We start from the raw sequence: 21,492 nt of genomic DNA, 5'->3' as shown, positions 1-21,492 counted from the left end.
AACAGTCCAATTCCTAGAAAGAAAACCTTCATATCTGCAAAATCAAATCTTAAAAACACAGGCAACATTCAAAATATGTTGAGCATATTTTGAACCAAAATTTAAAATTTTTATGCTAATAAACTGAGGAACTAGAGTTTAGTATATGTCTTTCTCTGGTTTTATAGGTACCTAATCATCACCTCTTATGAATATAATGAAGTTTGCAATGATAGCAGAAAAGATTTCCTACACTGAAGAAGCTAACTGAACTGTAGACTGCTGCTGAATTCGATCAACAGGAGGACCCTAAAAGTCACATTCCTGAAACATAGAAGTTCTTCGATTTCAGTAGTGCCTCTGATTTCAAGGTATTTAGAAATTTTAACTGCTTTACTCTCTATCTATATCTTGAAATCCCTCATTATTTTTATATTAATTAGTAAGTCTTTGTTATGGTAAACTGAAGAAATGCTATAACAAATAGCTCTAGCTGGTAAACATTTAAAACTAATGTTTTGATAATATGTAGATGAAAAATTGTTTAAATATGCTTGAGTATACTGAATCCCAAGAATAAATGTACATTTTTTTTAAGAAGATGTTGGGGGTAGGAGTTTATTAATTAATTAATTTATTTTTGCTGTGTTGGGTTTTCGTTTCTGTGCGAGGGCTTTCTCTAGTTGTAGCAAGCGGGAGCCACTCTTCATTGCGGTGTGCGGGCCTCTCACTATCGCGGCCTCTCTTGTTGCAGAGCACAGGCTCCAGACGCGCAGGCTCAGTAGTTGTGGCTCACGGGCCTAGTTGCTCCTTGGCATGTGGGATCCTCGCAGACTGGGGCTCGAACCCGTGTCCCCTGCATTAGCAGGCAGATTCTCAACCACTGCGCCACCAGGGAAGCCCCATTTTATATAAAATTATCAGCTAGTCTTCATATAGGAAAAGAAAATGTCCATGCATCACTGACTAAAAGTAAAAATATTCCATATATACATAAATATAAATACATGCACCAATGTACATAAGCAAGTGACAACTAAAGTTGCCAGACATCCTTTAGCGGAGCTTAAGAAAACTATGTCAAAACCACTCTCTCACTTTTGTATACTACATAATATACCCAAGTAACTAGATGAATATAATCAATCCCTGGCAGATTTATGTGCACCATGACAGAAGTATAAAATATAATGGAATAAAGAAAATGAAGGATACTTTCAACTACAGAAATACAAGAAAACGTACTCAAGTTAGAGAAGAAGTGCAGAATTTTGCCTACAACTCAAAGGATAAGTAAACAATAGACAGGTGGAAAAGGGAATAAGAGAACTATGTTACTGGCAAAGATTAGTGCATAGGCAAAGTCATGGAAGTAGCAAAGTCTAAACATTTGTGGGAGGAAGACTAAGGAGATCAGTATAGGTGGAATTTAGGGCTAAGGGAGGTTTAGTTGGAAGCATTAGACAGGGGCCATACAATACAGTTTCAAGAGGCAGTCTGCCTAACTATAATGAAGACAGAGTTTGAAAACGAACTTTAGAACTGAATTCTGTCTGTGATATTGGTAAAATTGCATTGCTTAGAATCTGTTGCTCTTTTGTAAAATGGGGATTAATTTTACTTTGGACCTGTGAAATTAAATGAGCTAGCATCTGGCTCATTAATAGGCTTATAATAAAAATCAGTTTCATTACCTCTTAGCTAAACAGTTTTAATTATTTTATGTGTTCTGGGAAGATAGTTGAGTGGGAAAGTTATCTAACTGGTAGCAGCATACAGGACGAAATAGACATTCTAAGACAGGGAAAAGTTTTAGAAATTAGGGAAGCAGACATGACAGCAGTTGATAACTGCATATTGGCAAAATCAGTGCCTGATGGTCAATTAGCTATCCCCAAATCATTTACTGAAGACATTTTGAAATGCATCATATGCTAAATCCCTAAATATCTGAGGTCTGTTTTGAGAATCTATTTTGACTTACTGATTTATCTACTCTGGTGTCAATATCATATGATACCTTTACATTTTTCATAAGACTTACAGGACAAACCCCTCTATCTACTCATTCCTCTAATTATTCTTTTCAGTATTTCCTTACAGATGAATTGTAGAATCAATACTGTCACACTCCAAAAGTAAGAGAATCCTGTTGGGATTCCACTGCTGCTCTGAATTTATCAATTTAGAACGGATTGCTATCTTTACAAAGCTTAATATTTCTATTTTTATACTTCCTTTGGTTTTATACAGGCATACCTCATTTTATTGTGCTTTGTAGATTTTTTTTTTTTCAAACTTCAGGTTTGTGGTAACCGTGTGTCAGAAAGTCTATTGGCGCCATTCTGCCAATAGCATTTACTCACTTTGTGTCTCTGTGTCACTTTCTGGTAATTCTCACAGTATTTCAAACCCTCCATCAGTCAAAAGACTACAACTTGCCAAAGACTCAAATGATGGTTAGTATTTTTAGCAATACAGTATTTTAAAATTAGGGTATACACACATAATGCTACTGCACACCTAACAGACTACAGTATAGTGTAAACATAACTTTATATGCACTGGGAAACCAAAAAATGTGTGTCACTCACTTTATTTTGATATTTGCTTTATTGTGGTAGTCTACAACGAAACCTGCAATATTTCCAAGGTATACTTATAAATTTCTTCAATTAGATCTTGTATATTTCCTTTTATGGGTTTTAGTTTTTGCTTTTTGAATGTGTTCCTATCCCTATTATATTTCCTAAGCAATAACTAGAATCTAGAGTTTTGTTATAGGAAATGGTTGAAATTTGACATAAAAAATTTAGATCGCCATCTGAGAGCCTATGGTTCCTAACATAGTTTTCTTTTAACAGTTGTTTCTTTGAGGCTTTCCAGGTTTATTATCATCACCTATAATCACAATTCATCTATATTTTTTCAAACATGTATTCCTTTTTATCATCATGGTATGCTACATTATGTGGCAATTTCCAAACAATGTTAAAATGCTAATCATGCCACACAATATTAGGTAATTTTGTTTGGTTTCTGATTTTAATGGGAGTACTTTCATTGTTTACCACTGGGAAAGATGATAACTTTTAGCTTGAGAAACACAACACATAGTAAAGATATTCACAGACACATACAAATTCACATATACCTCCTGCTTAGAAAGCATTGATTTATTCCTTTTGACTATGGGTTTTATTTTTGTGGCTTTTAAATTTTAAAAGGATACTTCTTTAGTTCTATCAGTTTGATTTTTAGAAACTCTATTACAATCATCACCTGCATTTTCTTCCCTGAGTTACTAATGTCATGAATTATATTTATGACGTTAGTAAGAGATTTTCGAATTAAGAGATTTTAAAATATTTAGTCATCCATACGTTCAAAAGAGGAATACCACTTGAGCCTAATCAAAGTACTGTTATTTTAGTGTAATGCTGTATTCTACTTTTTAGTTGGTATACATCAGCAGTTTGCAAAAATGGGGTCCAAAGACCACTCGGTGTCCCCTAGACCCTTCAGGGGTCTGGAAGGTCAAAGGTATTATTAAGACATTATTTATACTTTTCAATGTGTTGACTTTGCACTGATGGTATTAAGCCAGTAGTGGGTAAAACTACTGGCACCTTAGCATGACTTGAGGCAGTGGCACCAGACTATTAGCAGTAGATACTCTTCACTACCACATAACCTCGGTGGGGAGAGAGGGGGAGAGTTTCACTTAAGAAGGCACTTGTTGAAGCAGTAAAAATTATTATTATTAAACCCTTATACTTGAGTACGTATCTTTTCAATATTCTTAGTAATGAAATAGAAAATACTCATAAAGCACTTCAGTTGCACAACAAAGTGATAGTTATCTTGAGAAGCACTTGTGCAATTATTTGAGTTGCAAGCTGAAGTAGGTGCTTTTTTTCATGAACCACCATTTTTACCTGCAAAAACAACTAAAAAACTATGGTCATTCATACTTGGGTATTTGCCAGGCATTTTCTTAACCAGGAACAAAGTCAGCTTATTACTTCAAGGAAGACAACTGCAGCATTTACTGTCAATTATAAAATTCAAGCTTTCAGGAGAAAATCAGAATACTAGAAGACTTATATCTACACCATGAACTTGACAGCTTCAAAATAAATACCTAAAGGCTTTTCTGATGAGATTAGTGGTCATAACAAATACTATATAATGAAATGCTACACTTTAGAAGATTTGCTCAATTCAGTGATCCAATATTATCAAATGACCAATACATAATGTTATAAAATCATCACAGGTAAAAGATCTATTCAGAATGTAAGATAAACCAATGGATTTCAATATATTAGAGTACAAAATCTGTGGTTACAGACTGCACATTACAACTAACCTGTAAAAAGAACTGCCACTTACTGAAGTTTCAAGGAAGAATATGCACAATTATCTGAAAAGACTATTGAAAACAGCATATCACAGATGTTTATCCAGATGTTTAAGCCAGACATTAAATGATTTATAAAAATGTGAAACAATGCTATTCATTTCACCAACACTTATTTTAGTTTGGGAAATATAAACTTTTTACAATTAAAATGTTATGTTAATATATTGTTTTAAAATGAATTAATAAATATTTTTACTTCTCAGTTTTAAATTTCAATACATACAATCAACATAAACAAGCTCCTGGGATCTTTCACAATGTTTAAGAGTATAAAGAAGAGACTGAAAAGATTAAGAAGTACAAGTCTAAAGAAATTTTTATGCTAATGATTTATGAAGGTATACATGCTTCACTTTTGAAAATATGGGAACTGGGCTTCCCTGGTGGTGCAGTGGTTGAGAGTCCGTCTGCCGGAACAGAGGACACAGGTTTGTGCCCCGGTCCGGGAAGATCCCACATGCCGCGGAGCGGCTGGGCCCGTGAGCCATGGCCGCTGAGCCTGCGCGTTCAGAGCCTGTGCTCCGCAACGGGAGAGGCCACAACAGTGAGAGGCCCAGGTATTGCAAAACAAAATAAATAAATTTTAAAAAATTAAAAATAAATAAATAAAATAAAATATGGGAACTTTCCTTCTTTTCCTATATTCTGGAACAACCAAAGCCTATGCCTTTAAAGTTGTAAAAATTTTACCTGTGTAACCTGAGGCTTTGTGTATGTGTGCAGGGAATTCTTCTCATTCCAAATCTACTTTTAATTTCTTCCATGATTGTTTTTTATTCCATAAGCAATATACATTGTGTGATATAAAGGTTCTTTCACTGGCTGCCAGAACACTTAAGAGTTAAAAGTGTTACTCTCATATAAAAACATTTTTGCTCCCATTCATCCCTTTTTTTGTCCCCACCTATGTTTTTCTCTCTCTTTGCCATTACTTTTAATTCATGCTACTTCTTATCACAAAATTTTTGTAATCTGCCTAACGTATTTTCTGGAACCAGGTAAAGTACAAATAACTTGACCACTGTAGTGTAAAGCTCTTTAAGACAGATTCTCATTAGGATTACCATCCTTGATCCATTTATATGTACTTGTACAATGTAGACCCTAGAACTCATCATTCCTGAGGCTTTAGACTGGGGAAACATTCCAGCATTACCGTAAATAAGATGAGGGGAAGAAGTAAATATGTACTAGGAAACACATTAATTTTTACAATCCTAAGCACATTATTTGTCCTGTTTTACTTGTGAAGAAAGAAACTTATAGCATTATGGAACTTACCCTAAGTCACAAGAGCAGGAAGTAGCTGAGCTGGCATTAGAACCCAGGCCTGTAAGATCCCAAAGCCTGCCCCTTTCAATATACTCTGCCACCTCCTTCAAACCAAGGAGACGTGTCTCTTTTACCAGAAACGTCCTTTTTTTCTTCATGTTTTAAAAATAATTAATGCTATAAAATCAAAATTGAAGCATCTTTTTTGTATTATTATAAATATTTGATATCTTACCAAAACCCGAGACGTTTTGAAACATATAAAGCAGAAAGTAAAACAGTCCCTTCCCTAACCCTCTCACAAGTCCATGTTCAGATTAACAATTCCAGACTCTTTTGATGTGTTTAATTTGTCTCACCCATGTGGGATCAAACCAAACACAGCCTTCTGTAAAACTGCTCTTTTCACGTGACAGTGTTGCTTTTGCATATCAACATGTCCAGATCTACCATTTCGTTTTTAGTAACTGTACAGAATGCCACTAACTGGATGGCTTGAGCTTTCTTTTTGTTTCCCATACGGTTCCCTAACTGACTTAACATGTCCATAAAATAATCCAACACACTCATGCCTCAGGATCATGACTCTGCTGTCCACTCAGCTCTCTGCTCAGATGGTACTTATGGGAGAGACTTTCCCTGGCTCCATACACAGCGCTTCCTGCTATCATCTTCTATCCCCTGTGCTCATCACCACCTGATGTATTTCATTAATTTGTTTTCTCTGTCTCCCCCAACAAGAAAGCAGAAAAAGTTGTGTGCCAGTTACTAGGCACTGGGGATACAATTCCCAACCTCCACTGTATCCTCAGGACTGGTAACAGGTACACAACCAGCAATCAATAAATACTATTCAATTAACTCCCTAATTTGAAATGTCTACTGTATTATATTCTAAGGTCCATACGAACTTTCTTTACTTCTGAATTTCCCATATAATTGCGCTAATTCATCTGTGTATCTCGTGCCAGTACAAATTGGTTTTAGTTACTAAAATTTTGATTTAACATATGATATGCCAAATTGTCCTTCTTTTTAAAGAATTTTCCTAGCTATTTTCAGGTTCAGGCCTCCAGATAAACATTAAAATCAACTGTTGTTTTTAAAAAGTCTTTTGAAATTCTCAATAGGACTATAATGACTAACATACGATGAACTACAATCTTAAAAAAAAAGGGGGCGCAGGCAGAACCCAGGGCACGCAGATCCAATAGTGTCTGGTTCAGGTTCTTCTCCCTAAGAATGGCGGCTTCCACAGCGTCCTGGGTTTTACCCCACTCATCTTGAGAAGGCTTCCGCGCATCCTGGAGGAGGGCATGGCCACAGCACTGGTTTTGCATTTTCAAGAGACACTGGACGCCATCACACTTCTCCTTGGCCAACTGGCGAAAAAAGTGGCTCACACAGTCCAGAGTCACATTGCTGCTGCCGAAATAGAAGCCCAGAGAGAGCCGTGTGGCTGATAGGGTCTTGGTGCTCCAGCTGGGTGTCAGGCCTGTGCCTCTAAGGTGGGAGAGCCGAGTTCAGGACACTGGTCCACCAGAGACCTCCTGGCTCCACGTAATATCAAATGGCAAAAGCTCTCCCAGAGATCTCCATCTCAACGTTAAGACCCAGCTCCACTCAACAACCAGCAAGCTACAGGTGCTGAACACCCTATGCCAAACAACTAGCAGGATAGGAACACATCCCCACCCATTAGCAGAGAGGCTGCCTAAAATCATAATAAGGTCACAGACACCCCAAAACACACCACCGGATGTGGTCCTGCCCATCAGAAAGACAAGATCCAGCCTCATCCACCAGAACACATATACTAGTCCCCTCCACCAGGAAGACTACACAACCCACTGAACCAACCTTAACCACTGGGGACAGACACCAGAAACAACAGGAACTGCGAACGTGCAGCCGGCGAAAGGGAGACTCCAAACACAGTAAGATAAGCAAAATGAGAGGACAGAGAAACACACAGAAGATGAAGGAGCAAGGTAAAAATCCACCAGACCTAACAAATGAAGAGGACATAGGCAGTCTACCTGAAAAAGAATTCAGAATAATGATAGTAAAGATGATCCAAAATCTTGGAAGTAGAATGGAGAAAATACAAGAAACGTTTAACAAGGACCTAGAAGAACTAAAGAGCAAACAAACAATGATGAACAACAAATAAATAAATTAAAAATTCTCTAGAAGGCATCAGTAGCAGAATAACTGAGGAAGAAGAACGGATAAGTGACCTGGAAGATAAAATAGTGGCAATAACCACCGCAAAGCAGAATAAAGAAAAAAAAATGATAAGAATTGAAGACAGTCTCAGAGACCTCTGAGACATTAAACATACCAACATTCAAATTAGAGGGGTCCCAGAAGAAGAAGAGAAAAAGGGACTGAGAAAATATTTAAAGAGATTATAGTTGAAAACTTCCCTAATATGGGAAAGGAAATAGTTAATCAAGTCTAGGAAGCACAGAGAGTCCCATACAGGATAAATCTAAGGAGAAACACACCAAGACACATATTAATCAAACTGTCAATAATTAAATACAAAGAAAGGATATTAAAAGCAGCATGGGAAAAACAACAAATAACATACAAGGGAATCCCCAGAAGGTTAACAGCTGATCTTTCAGCAGAAACTGCAAGCCACAAGGGAGTGGCAGGACATATTTAAAGTAATGGAAGGGAAAAACCTACAACCAAGATTATTCTACCCAGCAAGGATCTCATTCAGATTCAACAGAGAAATTAATACCTTTACAGACAAGCAAAAGCTAAGAGAATTCAGCACCACCAAACCAGCTGTACAACAAATGCTAAAGGAACTTCTCTAGGGAGGAAACACAAGAGAAGGAAAAGACCTACAATAAAAAACCCAAAACAATTAAAAAAATGGTAACAGGATGATACATATCGATAATTACCTTAAATGTAAATGGATTAAATGCTCCCACCAAAAGACACAGACTGGCTGAATGGATGCAAAAACAAGACCCATATATATATACTATCTACAAGAGACCCACTTCAGACCTAGGGACACAAAGAGACTGAAAGTGAGGGGATGGAAAAAGATATTGCATGCAAATGGAAATCAAAAGAAAGCTGGAGTAGCAATTCTCATATCAGACAAAACAGACTTTAAAATAAAGACTATTACAAGAGACAAAAAAGAACACTACATAATGATCAAGGGATCAATCCAAGAAGAAGATATAACAATTGTAAATATTTATGCACCCAACATAGGAGCACCTCAATACATAAGGCAAATGCTAACAGCCATAAAAGGGGAAATTGACAGTAACGCAATCACAGTAGGGGAGTTTAACACCCCACTTTCACCAATGGACAGATCATCCGAAATGAAAATAAATAAGGAAACACAAGCTTTAAATGATACATTAAACAAGATGGACTTAATGGATATTTATAGGACATTCCATCCAAAAACAACAGAATACACTTTCTTCTCAAGTGCTCATGGAACATTCTCCAGGATAGATCATATCTTGGGTCACAAATCAAGCCTTGGTAAATTTAAGAAAACTGAAATCGTATCAAGTATCTTTCCCAACCACAATGCTATGAGACTAGATATCAATTACAGGAAAAAAAATCTGTAAAAAATACAAACACATGGAGGCTAAACAATATACTACTTAATAACCAAGAGGTCACTGAAGGAATCAAAGAGGAAATCAAAAAATACCTAGAAACAAATGACAATGAAAACATGATGACCCAAAACCTATGGGATTCAGCAAAAGCAGTTCTAAGAGGGAAATTTATAGCAATACAATCCTACCTCAAGAAACAAGAAACATCTCAAAAAAACAACCTAACCTTACACCTAAAGCAATTAGAGAAAGAAGAACAAAAAACCCCAAAGTTAGCAAAAGGAAAGAAATCATAAAGATCAGATCAGAAATAAAGGAAAAAGAAATGAAGGAAACAATAGCAAAGTCAATAAAATTAAAAGCTGGTTCTTTGAGAACATAAACAAAATTGATAAACCATTAGCCAGACTCATCAAGAAAAAAAGGGAGAAGACTCAAATCAATAGAATTAGAAATGAAAAAGGAGAAGTAACAACTGACACTGCAGAAATAAAAAGGATCATGAGAGATTACTAAGAGCAACTATATGCCAATAAAATGGACAACCTGGTAGGAATGGATACATTTTTAGAAAAGCACAACCTTTTGAAATGAACCAGGAGAAATAGAAAATAAGAACAGATCAATCACAAGCACTGAAATTGAAACCGTGATTTCAAACCTTCCAACAAACAAAAGCCCAGGACCAGATGGCTTCACAGGTGAATTCTATCAAACATTTAAAGAAGAGCTAACACCTATCCTTCTCAAACGCTTCCAAAATACAGCAGAGGGAGGAACACTTCCCAACTCATTCTACGAGGCCACCATCACCCTGATACCACAACCAGACAAAGATGTCACAAAGAAAGAAAACTATAGGTCAATATCACTGATGAACATAGATGCAAAAATCCTCAACAAAATACTAGCAAGCAGAATCCAACAGCATATTAAAAGGATCATACACCATGATCAAGTGGGGTTTATCCCAGGAATGCAAGGATTCTTCAATATACGCAAATCAATCAGTGTAATACACCGCATTAACAAACTGAAGGATTAAAAACCATATGATCATCTCAGTAGATGGAGTAAAAGCTTTCGATAAAATTCAACACCCATTTATGATAAAAACCCTCCAGAAAGTAGGCATAGAGGGAACTTTCCTCAACATAATAAAGGCCATATATGACAAACCCACAGCCAACATCGTTCTCAATGGTGAAAAACTGAAACCATTTCCACTAAGATCAGGAGTAAGACAAGGTTGCCCACTCTCACCACTATTATTCAACATAGTTTTGGAAGTTTTAGCCACAGCAATCAGAGAAGAAAAAGAAATAAAAGGTATCCAAATCAGAAAAGAAGTAAAACTGTCACTGTTTGCAGATGACATGATACTATACATAGAGAATCCTAAAGATGCTACCAGAAAACTACTAGAGCCAATCAATGAAGTTGGTAAAGTTGCAGGATACAAAACTAATGCACAGAAATCTCTTGCATTCCTATACACTGATGATGAAAAACCTGAAAGAGAAATTAAGGAAACACTCTCATTTACCACTGCAACAAAAAGAATAAAATACCTAGGAATAAACCGACCTAAGGAGACAAAAGACCTGTATGCAGAAAACTATAAGACACTGATGAAATAAATTAAAGATGACATAAACAGATGGAGAGATATACCGTGTTCTTGGATTGGAAGAATCAACATTGTGAAAATGACTATACTACCCAAAGCAATCTACAGATTCAATGCAATCCCTATCAAACTACCAACGGCATTTTTCACAGAACTAGAACAAAAAATTTCACAATTTGTATGGAAACACAAAAGACCCCGACTACCCAAAGCAATCTTGAGAAAGAAAAACGGAGCTGGAGGAATCAGGCTCCCTGACTTCAGACTACACCACAAAGCTACAGTAATCAAGACAGTATGGTACTGGCACAAAAACAGAAATATAGATCAACGGAACAGGATAGAAAGCCCAGAGATAAACCCACACACATAAGGTCACCTTATTTTTGACAAAGGAGGCAAGAATATACAATGGAGAAAAGACAGTCTCTTCAATAAGTGGTGCTGGGAACACTGGACAGCTACATGTAAAAGAATGAAATTAGGGCTTCCCTGGTGGCGCAGTGGTTGAGAGTCCGCCTGCTGATGCAGGGGACATGGGTTCGTGCCCCGGTCTGGGAAGATCCCATATGCCGTGGAGCGGCTAGGCCCGTGAGCCGTGGCCGCTGAACCTGCTCGTCTGGAGCCTGTGCTCCGCAACGGGAGAGGCCACAACAGTGAGAGGCCCGCATACCGCAAAAAAAAAAAAAAAAAAAGAATGAAATTAGAACATTCCCTAACACCATACACAAAAATAAACTCTAAATGGATTAAAGACCTAAAATGTAAGGCCAGACACTATCAAACTCTTAGAGGAAAACATAGGCAGAACACTCTATGACATACATCACAGCAAGATCCTTTTTGACCCACCTCCTAGAGAAAGGGAAATAAAAACAAAAATAAACAAACGGGACCTAATGAAACTTAAAAAGCTTTTGCACAGCAAAGGAAACCGTAAACAAGACGAAAAGACAACCCTCAGAATGGGAGAAAATATTTGCAAATGAAGCATCTGACGAAGGACTAATCTCCAAAATTTACAAGCAGCTCATGCAGCTCAATATAAAAAAAACAAACAACCCAATCCAAAAATGGGCAGAAGACCTAAACAGACATTTCTCCAAGGAAGATATACAGATTGCCAACAAACACATGAAAGAATGCTCAACATCACTAATCATTAGAGAAATGCAAATCAAAACTACAATGAGGTATCACCTCACACAGTCAGAATGGCCATAATCAAAAAATCTACAAACAATGAATGCTGGAGAGGGTGTGGAGAAAAAGGAACCCTCTTGCACTGTTGGTGGGAATGTAAATTGATACAGCCACTATGGAGAACAGTATGGAGGTTCCTTAAAAAACTACAAAGAGAAATACCATATGACCCAGCAATCCCACTACTGGGCATATACCCTGAGAAAACCATAATTCAAAAAGAGTCATGTACCAAAATGTTCATTGCAGCTCTATTTACAATAGCCAGGACATGGAAGCAACCTAAGTGTCCATCGACAGATGAATGGATAAAGAAGATGTGGCACATATATACAATGGAATATTACTCAGCCATAAAAAGAAACGAAATGGAGCTATTTGTAATGAGGTGGATGGACCTAGAGTCTGTCATACAGAGTGAAATAAGTCAGAAAGAGAAAAACAAATACCATATGGTAACACATATATATGGAATCTACAGGAAAAAAACAGTTATGAAGAACGAAGGGTCAGGACAGGAACAAAGACGCAGATGTAGAGAATGGACTTGAGGGCACAGGGAGGGGAAAGGTATGCTGGGACGAAGTGAGAGAGTGGCATGGACTTATATATACTACCAAAATAGATAGCTAGTGGGAAGCAGCCACATAGCACAGGGAGATCAGCTCGGTGCTTTGTGACCACCTAGAGGGGTAGGATAGGGAGGGTGGGAGTGAGACGCAAGAGGGAGGAGATATGGGGATATATGTATATGCACAGCTGATTCACTTTGTTATAAAGCAGAAACTAACACACAATTGTAAAGCAATTATACTCCAATAAAGATGTTTAAAAAAAAGGCTTCCTAGCCAAAAACAAGATATGCCTCTCCAACACTTATTCAAATCTTCTTTACAATTTTAGGTGAAACATTATAGTTTTCAGTATTCCTAGACTATATATGGTGGTGGTTTTGTTAAACATGCTCTCCATTCCCTATGTTTCTAACTGGTTATTATTGGTACATAGTCTTTAAAAGCTCTTGCTTTAGAATATATGTATTAGTATATAATATATATTAGTATGCTGTGTGTATATACATACATACTCTCTCTCTCTCTCTCTCTCTCAAACACACACACACACACACACACACGTGTGTATATACACACAGATTCTTAACACTTGCCATTTTACCAAATTTTTTATTCAAGGAATTTCAGGTCATTTCCTTGCACGCTGCATGTATGCAATGCTATCAGATACAAATTATGATAGTATACCTCTTATTGGGTTCACTTTTCTAACACTACTAGTTAACTAGTTAGTGCTTCTAAAACACTTTTAAAATAATGATACTGCTAGTCAATTTTTTCTCATTCTTGCCTTTACTTCCAGTATTTCACCACTAAATATTATCTAGTCCGTTTGTGATACATATTTTATTGTGTTAAAGAAATATGCCTCTACACTTAATTAGCAGTTTATAATTTCAGCAAATGCCTATTTAACACTATCAAGATAGACATATTATTTTACATCTATTAAAATGATGAATTATAATAATGGAATTCCTAAAACTAAAACATTCTTGTATTCTTAGGATGACCCTACTTGACTCTGCAAGTTAATTTTTAATAAAACATTACATACTACTGGCTAATCACTCCTTTTAGAAATTTTGTATTAATATTCTGCAGAAATTTTTCATGCTGTCTTTGTTAATTCTTGGTGTTTGTGTCATACCAACTAAAAGTTCCAGGAAGTTTTGTTTACTACATAGTATAGAGAATTGGTTATAAGTTTAGATAGTAAGGTAAAACTATCTAGATTCAAATCTCAATTGTGCCACTTGCTAGTTGTATGACTCTGAACAAATTCTTCACCTCTGTAAGGTTCAGTTTTCTTAACTATAAAAACAACACACAACTTAACTGAAGTAATTCAGGTGAAATTCCTAGAACAATGCTTGTATCATGTATAAACTAAATAAATACTAACATCATTAATAGAAACCCTAGTATTAAATACAATTAGGAACATAGTTGGCTAACTGAAAAAATGGGTTAGAGAAAATCATTACCAAAAAAAAAAAAAAAGAAAAAGAAAGATACACAGATACATGATTTAAACATTTTATTTTAACTAAAAATGTATAAATGTGCATTTATTTCCCAACTTTCTGACATAGGGCCATGGCCTTCTCTTTCATCAGAGGACTCACTGAATGGAATTCTACATTAGCCAGCTCTGTTAAGTCTTTGCAAAGCACTGCATCTGTCTATAGTTAATTAAACAACATATGTACAATAATAAAATGTTTGTATACAAAATGGGAAACAACTACCTCTTGGTCGTCATACTCTTCAACTGGTGGAATAAATACGTAGTCTTACTATAGAGTGGTAATCTACTAGCTGCAAATATTCAGCTTGCTATGTTATCAAGCTAGTATTATTTACAGATGGAATGTAGAGCAACAATTAGTCCAATAAGTCTGCTGAAGGGAAGGTTCACAGTACATGGGTATGTATGTGCCTTATACCAATATCTTCCCTAAAAATTCTCATCCATATTTTGAAACACTCATGCAAATCTTACAAGTTGCAATTTAATATTATTATATATGAAAACCAAAGCTCTTTTATAAAAAAGAAACTTATTTAAAATATTAGATAAAGAGAAAGATGATTAACACGTAAGTCCTATGACCTAGGCCCTATAATAGGCTCCAAATAATGAAGACCTATGCTAGTGAGTACATGGATGTATTTTGGTGTGTCTGCATACACATATACATATAAACACATGTGCATATACATATGTAAAAGAGTATTTCTTTAAAATATCCCCAAACATTAATTCTTCCATACTGCCACACTCCGGAAAAAACAGAATCTACCATTCATTCTCTCCCCCCTCATATTTACTCCTCCTTCCCAGTCTTATCTTTAGGAACTCAAACACATTAATCTAATCACAAAATATCTAGGGACTTTAAGATCCTTAGTTTTACTAGAACAATTATCAAAGTGCCTGCATTCTAGTTTCTCCTCCATTCAGCAATCATCAGCCTTCAACAGAAACATGATGTTCTCCTAGAAACACAAGCGTGAAAAAATTTTAATTTCCTACAGATATTACAAATATTAAAATCACAAGCTTACCTTATTAATTCTAGTTGTGCAAGCTCCTGATTTGCTTGAAATATAGGTTTTTTAGTGAAGAGTTCACCAAGGATACATCTAATGGGAAAAATATCCACCATTACCAAATGGTATGATTTTACTTCACTACCAAGTTTCAAGTAAATTAACCAGTCAATAAGCCTATCTTACCCACAGCTCCATACATCAATAGCTGGTGTGTATCTTTCTTCTCCCAACAGCAGTTCAGGTGGACGGTACCATAAAGTGATGACCTTGTTAGTATATGGACGACTAAAAAACACAGAAAGCACTCTTTAGAGTTAGCATGTGTTAGAATAAGAGAAATTCTTTTAAGAAATATTATTTTGGCTAATCAAAGCAATCCTACAATCCTAACTAAAACTACTTTCATCTGCCTGCAGACATGCTATGACATCTAATACATGATCATAAAATACATCTGAAAGCAATGTGATTACCTGAAAAATTCCCTTAATATATAAAAATTAAAAGTTGTTGGCTTGTTTTAACTGTAATACGGTCAAAGAAAGATCTTTATATCAACTGTTGGCATTGATGATTTTGACCAAATCTGGCAAATCACTAATGTATGGCAAGATACAGTTCAAACTGTAACCACCACCTAACAAAAGTTTTCAACTGGGCATATCTTTCCTTGGCAATATTTCATTGATTTTAACCCACTTTGGTATGTGAATAGAAAGTATAGAAATGTAGACTGTAGTAGTTTGGGTCTACTCTGCCAGGAACCATTAGTGATAGGTAAGATACTTTATCAGATGATTCCTTTGTCACCTTCTAACAATGAGGACATATATATACATATACTACTACCACTTTGTCATAGAAGATATTATCTAGTAAGCTGTATAAGTGTTCTTATACCCACACACTAAGCCCAGAACAATGTTGGGCATAGGGCAGACCATTTACTGTATATGGCCCTGCAACTTTAGGTGACATACATGAATTAGCTGGGTGGGGGAACAAAGTCGGAGAAAATTATGATAAGTAGTTTTCTAAAACATTTCAAAGGTCTATGAGCATGTGAAACGTATGGTCTTGCTACTAAGGTACAACTAGGTATCTACAGTCTCAAGAAAAATGTTTAAATTAATGTAAATCTGTCAGTAAATAGTTAATTTTTTTATCTTTTTATGTTTAGAAATATTTTTAAATATATTTTTAAAAAATAAAAGTCTGCTGTATTATGTGGAGAAATTACACAAATTAAGGTTAGTAAATTTTATATTTAAATAAAAGATTATTTTATATGTGTGTTAAAAAGAAACAACAGCTCCAAAATGGAGTTACTTGTGTTAACTCCCACACCAGCAAACCAAGACTTACTACCTAACCTAACTGTAGATTCAGCCCCTCCCAGGAAAGGCATCTTAACCAATTGGTCTGGAATTTCCTGGTCAGCACTAGCGAGGTCACCTGCCACACAGACCCCTCCCATCCCTTAAAGGAAAGTGACCTTGCCAATCTGCTTTCTGCTAGGATAACTTTCTTGTCCCTGCCCCCTTCTGCCTTTAAAAACCTTCCATTTTGTATAGCTCCTCAGAGATCCCTTCTACTTACTAGATGGGATGTGGCCTGATTCAGGAAGTGTTTAATAAAACCAATTAGATCTTCGAATTTACTCAGTTGAATTTTGGTTTTTAACCGTATTATATATCAATTTCTAGGCAACATTTAGAACACAGTCATCTTTAGCAGTTAAAATTAGACTAGTTCACGTTTTCATTAACTCTCATCAAATTCAGAAGTGAAAATATTTAGTACATTTTCAAAAATGATTAAACACAGAACTAGATGAACTATACTTCTAGGTGTACAGCAAAAGTACTTAATGTATACCAATTAATAGCTTTTCCAAATATATCCAAATGCTCAGTTTCTGTCAGAAGAAAAGTAAGAACTACGTAAAGACTTGAAACATTCAACAGTAAAATTTGACATAGACAGCTCAGTTTTAAAACACTAACATAATCTCTAAATTGTGGAAACTCTTTCATTTATGAAGTAAATAAATATTCAAACTGATATATACTTTTTGTAAAACAAAGTACCATCCCAACATTTCTCTTTACAATCAATGAAATATCAACAGAATAAAGATCAAAGATTATCTGCTCAGTAATAGATTCCAACACTTTGCCCTTCAGGGGAGGTGTGACATGGTTACGGTCTTCCCTACCCTACACACCACAAGCAGTGCTGTATTCCTAACAAAGCGAGCACTGCCTTAAGGGTATATCCCTAGGCTGGCAGGCAGCTCAGCCTCCTGTCTGGTCTGAATAGGTAAAAGGCAAACAGATGATCGGAGCAAGATTTTAGGCCCTTGAAGTATTTGGAGATTCTGGATAAATCCAAATTAAAATTCACAAACCACAGTTGATAACTCTGTTAAAGACCATTCTAAGAAATGAAAAAAAAAATCATATAATAGGAAGTACCTAAATTAGCTTTAAAATGCTTCACTTTTCCAACAATACATAAAGTCTACACTTATTTCTTTTAGAGCATAACATATTCTTGAGAAAAACATGGAAAGAGTTCAGCTAGCTAAATTCATCGTATGCCCAAATGCCATGTCTCCTTCAGAATCCACTAGGTAAACACCTACCAAAACTACAAAAGAAATTTGGGACCTATTTTTAACACCAACCCAACTTCTAAGGTCAAAAACCCAGGAGTCATCCTTGCTTCCTTTTTCCTTCAAATCTCACATCTAATCTATCAACAACTTCTGTCAACTCTACATCCAAATAGGTCCTAAATGCAACCATTTCCCACGATTTCAAGGAAATCTGAGCCATTACCAACTTTTAGTCGGAGCCACTATTATCTTTTTTTCTGGTACTACTGCAACAGTCTCTTAACTAGTTTCCTGGCCTTGATCTGTAGATTTCCTCCCCCACTTTTAAGTTTTTTAAGCATAAAACCAAGTCATATCAGTTAGTTGCTTAAACTGTCCAGTGATCTCCCACTGCAACTAAATAAAATTTATACTTTACCTCAGGTGATAAGACTATACACTGGAGTATCTCACTTCCTATTTTTACACTGGGCAACATCTTGGCCCCCTTAAACTTTCCAAGTCTGTTTCCAGGCCTTGCAGTTGCTGAGTTCCTTCTACTTGGAATGTTATCTGCCTAGGTCTTCATTAAGTTATCCTCTTCTCATCACTCAGGTCTTAGCTCAATTTTACTTCTCAAAGAATTCTATCCTGGGCTTCCCTGGTGGCGCAGTGGTTGAGAGTCCGCCTGCCGATGCAGGGGACGTGGGTTCGTGCCCCGGTCTGGGAAGATCCCACATGCCGCAGAGCGGCTGGGCCCGTGAGCCATGGCCGCTGAGCCTGCGCGTCCGGAGCCTGTGCTCCGCAACGGGAGAGACCAACAACAGTGAGAGGCCCGCGTACTGCAAAAAAAAAAAAAAAAGAGTTCTATCCTAACTGCCTTAGCCAAAATTAGCCAAGCAGCCACCCCCAAGCTCATAGTGTCCCTACAGACACTATTTTATTTGCTTTGTAGCACTTGGTACTTTAAATTCTTTCCTCTATCCAACAGGTTCTCGTTGTCTACCTTCTTTCATGACTATGTAATGAGACCAGGGATTGATCTGTTTTTCTTATCTCTACTACGCAGCCAACAGGTATTATACCTAGGTCAGTGTCTGGCATACAGTAAGTACTTGGCAATATTTTTAATCAACTGATTTATGCCATAACTACATAACAATAAACACAGTCTTTTTCCTCATGCCCTTTCCCCATTCCCTTCTAATTTTACCCTACTTTCCTCCTTTTGATTTTTTTTCAGAAAAATAACTTAAATTTCTGTACCATAACATTGCTACAGAAAAACATAAGTAATTTTTTTCCAATTGACGTTACCTTAGGATCACTTGCACATTCTTATTACACATGCAAATTTAGAAGCCTTAGAAGTACCTGTATTTTAACATATCCAAAAGGAAATTTATTATCTTCTGCCGTAAACCTGCTTCCCGTTTCCTGTCTCAGCAAACGGCATCACAGTTTATGGCAGAGACTGCTAAGCTGTCTTCTAAAATCTGTTCTTCCTTTCTTCAATGGGAGCTGCCCACCTACACTACATTTCCCACCCTCACTGCAGTTAGGTGTGGCCACATGACCAAGTTCTCGCCAATGGAACATGAACACAGATGCCATTTCTTGGCCTGGCTCATAACACCCCTCCCTCCTCTTTTCTAGCTTCTAGCTGACAGACATGGTGATAGACTTGGAAAGCATGTGAAGAAAGGCAGCAAATCTTCCAATCTGGATCCTTAAATGACTGTATGAAGCAGAGTCACCATTTGATCAAACAATATGGTGAAATATTCTCATTTGTGCAGCAAGGTAAAGTAACAACTGCTCCAGATTACTGAGTGAGAAATATAAACTTCTTATTCTTTAAGCCACTGAATTTTGAGGTTCTCTTTGTTGTAAGTTTAGCTTCTCCTAATTAATAAACCATTTATGCAATTCCTTAAGCAGCAACCTTACTGTAGGGGTAAAGGCAGGATGTGTCTACCAACACAATAGTCAACCATCAAGTTCTAACTATTCTATATCTTATGATATAATTCATCTCCAACTTTCCAACACCTATGCCCATTGCCTAGTTAAAGCCATAATTATCCTACCTAGGTTTTGTTTTGTTTTTTTTAATAATCACTACTTTTTTTTTTGATGTGGACCATTTTTAAAGTCTTTATTGAATTTGCTTCTCTTTTATGTTTTGGTTTTTTGGCCACAAGGCATGTGGGATCTTAGCTCCCCGACCAAGGATCAAACCCGCACCCCCTGCAATAGAAGGCGAAGTCTTAACCGCTGGACTGCCAGGGAAGTAAGTCCCCCATATCCTACCTAGGTTTATTGCAACCCCTGTCTAATTGACTGCCCTTGCTTGCAGACTTACAAGGTCAATCTACTTTCCAAAGTGCAGTCAAAGTGATAGTATAAAATAAAATGCCAATGTTTACACCTTCAATACACACTGCTGCCTCTGGGAGAATATCCACACAAGACTTACAAACTTATTACTTGGTTCTTGCTCTGCCTACACTGAACTATCAGTTCCCTGAGAAGGCTTAGCAAATGCTCATTTTCCAGAGCTAGGACATAGAGCCAGGGAGAGAACAGAGCTGGCAAAAAAACTTTCAAGAAGATAGTTGTGCTGTAATTATGTTTTAAATGTTTTAAATGAACATTTTAAATAAGCTTTTTTTTTTTTTTTTTGCGGTACGCGGGCCTCTCACTGTTGTGGCCTCTCCCGTTGCGGAGCACAGGCTCCGGACGCGCAGGCTCAGCGGCCATGGCTCACGGGCCCAGCCGCTGTGCGGCACGTGGGATCCTCCCGGATCGGGGCATGAACCCGTGTCCCCCGCATCGGCAGGCGGACTCTCAACCAGTGCGCCACCAGGGAAGCCCTAAATAAGCTTTTTAATGTACTTTTCAAAGTTAACACTGACAAAAGACAATGAAAATGATTGTTTTATTAAAGTCAAGGAAAAGCTCATGATAATTTACTCAAAAATTTTACAAAATAGGTGCCATACCTCACTTTTTACCTTAGTGCTTAATGAGGAGAAAGCCAACACTGAGAAAGTATGCAGACAGAAGGACTTTAATCATAAAAGAAAATTCCACGGTGGGTGGAGTTAGCAGAGAATAAAGCCAATCTCAAACCACCCAATTCAATATTCGTTTATAGTATTATGAAGAAAATATTCCATGGTATGATTCGGTTGTTGTGTTTACCAATGTAAAGACAGAAGTGTAAGACACTGAAACTGTTTTTTTTTTTTTAGAAGATGTTGGGGGTAGGAGTTTATTAATTTATTTATTTATTTTTGCTGTGTTGGGTCTTCGTTTCTGTGCAAGGGCTTCCTCTAGTTGTGGCAAGTGGGGGCCACTCTTCATCGCGGTGCGTGGGCCTCTCACTATCGCGGCCTCTCTTGTTGCGGAGCACAGGCTCCAGACACGCAGGCTCAGTAGTTGTGGCTCACGGGCCTAGTTGCTCCGCAGCATGTGGGATCCTCCCAGACCAGGGCTCAAACCCATGTCCCCTGCATTAGCAGGCAGATTCTCAACCGCTGCGCCACCAGAGAAGCCCTGAAACTGTTTTGAAACTAGGACATTTAAATCCCAAGAAAACTAAAGTACTGATGTAATAATGAAAA

General features: G+C 37.0%; 1 protein-coding gene and 1 long non-coding RNA gene across 3 annotated transcripts in view; one reads left to right on the top strand and one right to left on the bottom strand.

Moving 5' to 3' along the window:
* The window catches only part of CDK13 (cyclin dependent kinase 13), a 111,084-nt gene that overhangs the window by 13,113 nt on the left and 76,479 nt on the right, over nt 1–21,492 (bottom strand). For both annotated transcript variants that reach the window (XM_060157352.1, XM_060157353.1), the window contains exons 8-9: nt 15,448–15,549; nt 15,277–15,354 (exon numbers count right to left, since the gene is read on the bottom strand). In XM_060157352.1, the coding sequence (XP_060013335.1) occupies nt 15,277–15,354; nt 15,448–15,549 (180 nt within the window). The remainder of the gene's footprint in view (nt 1–15,276; nt 15,355–15,447; nt 15,550–21,492) is intronic.
* Nucleotides 182–19,720, top strand: LOC132524850 (uncharacterized). Its single transcript, XR_009542063.1, has 3 exons — nt 182–350; nt 18,855–18,952; nt 19,520–19,720. It is a non-coding gene; the product is annotated as an uncharacterized LOC132524850 (long non-coding RNA).

The sequence above is a fragment of the Lagenorhynchus albirostris genome, chromosome 8 (assembly GCF_949774975.1).
Source record: "Lagenorhynchus albirostris chromosome 8, mLagAlb1.1, whole genome shotgun sequence".
Classification (NCBI taxonomy): Eukaryota; Metazoa; Chordata; class Mammalia; order Artiodactyla; family Delphinidae; genus Lagenorhynchus; species Lagenorhynchus albirostris.
The sequence above is the reverse complement of the archived record's forward strand: the minus strand, read 5'-3'. Positions and strand labels throughout refer to the sequence as shown.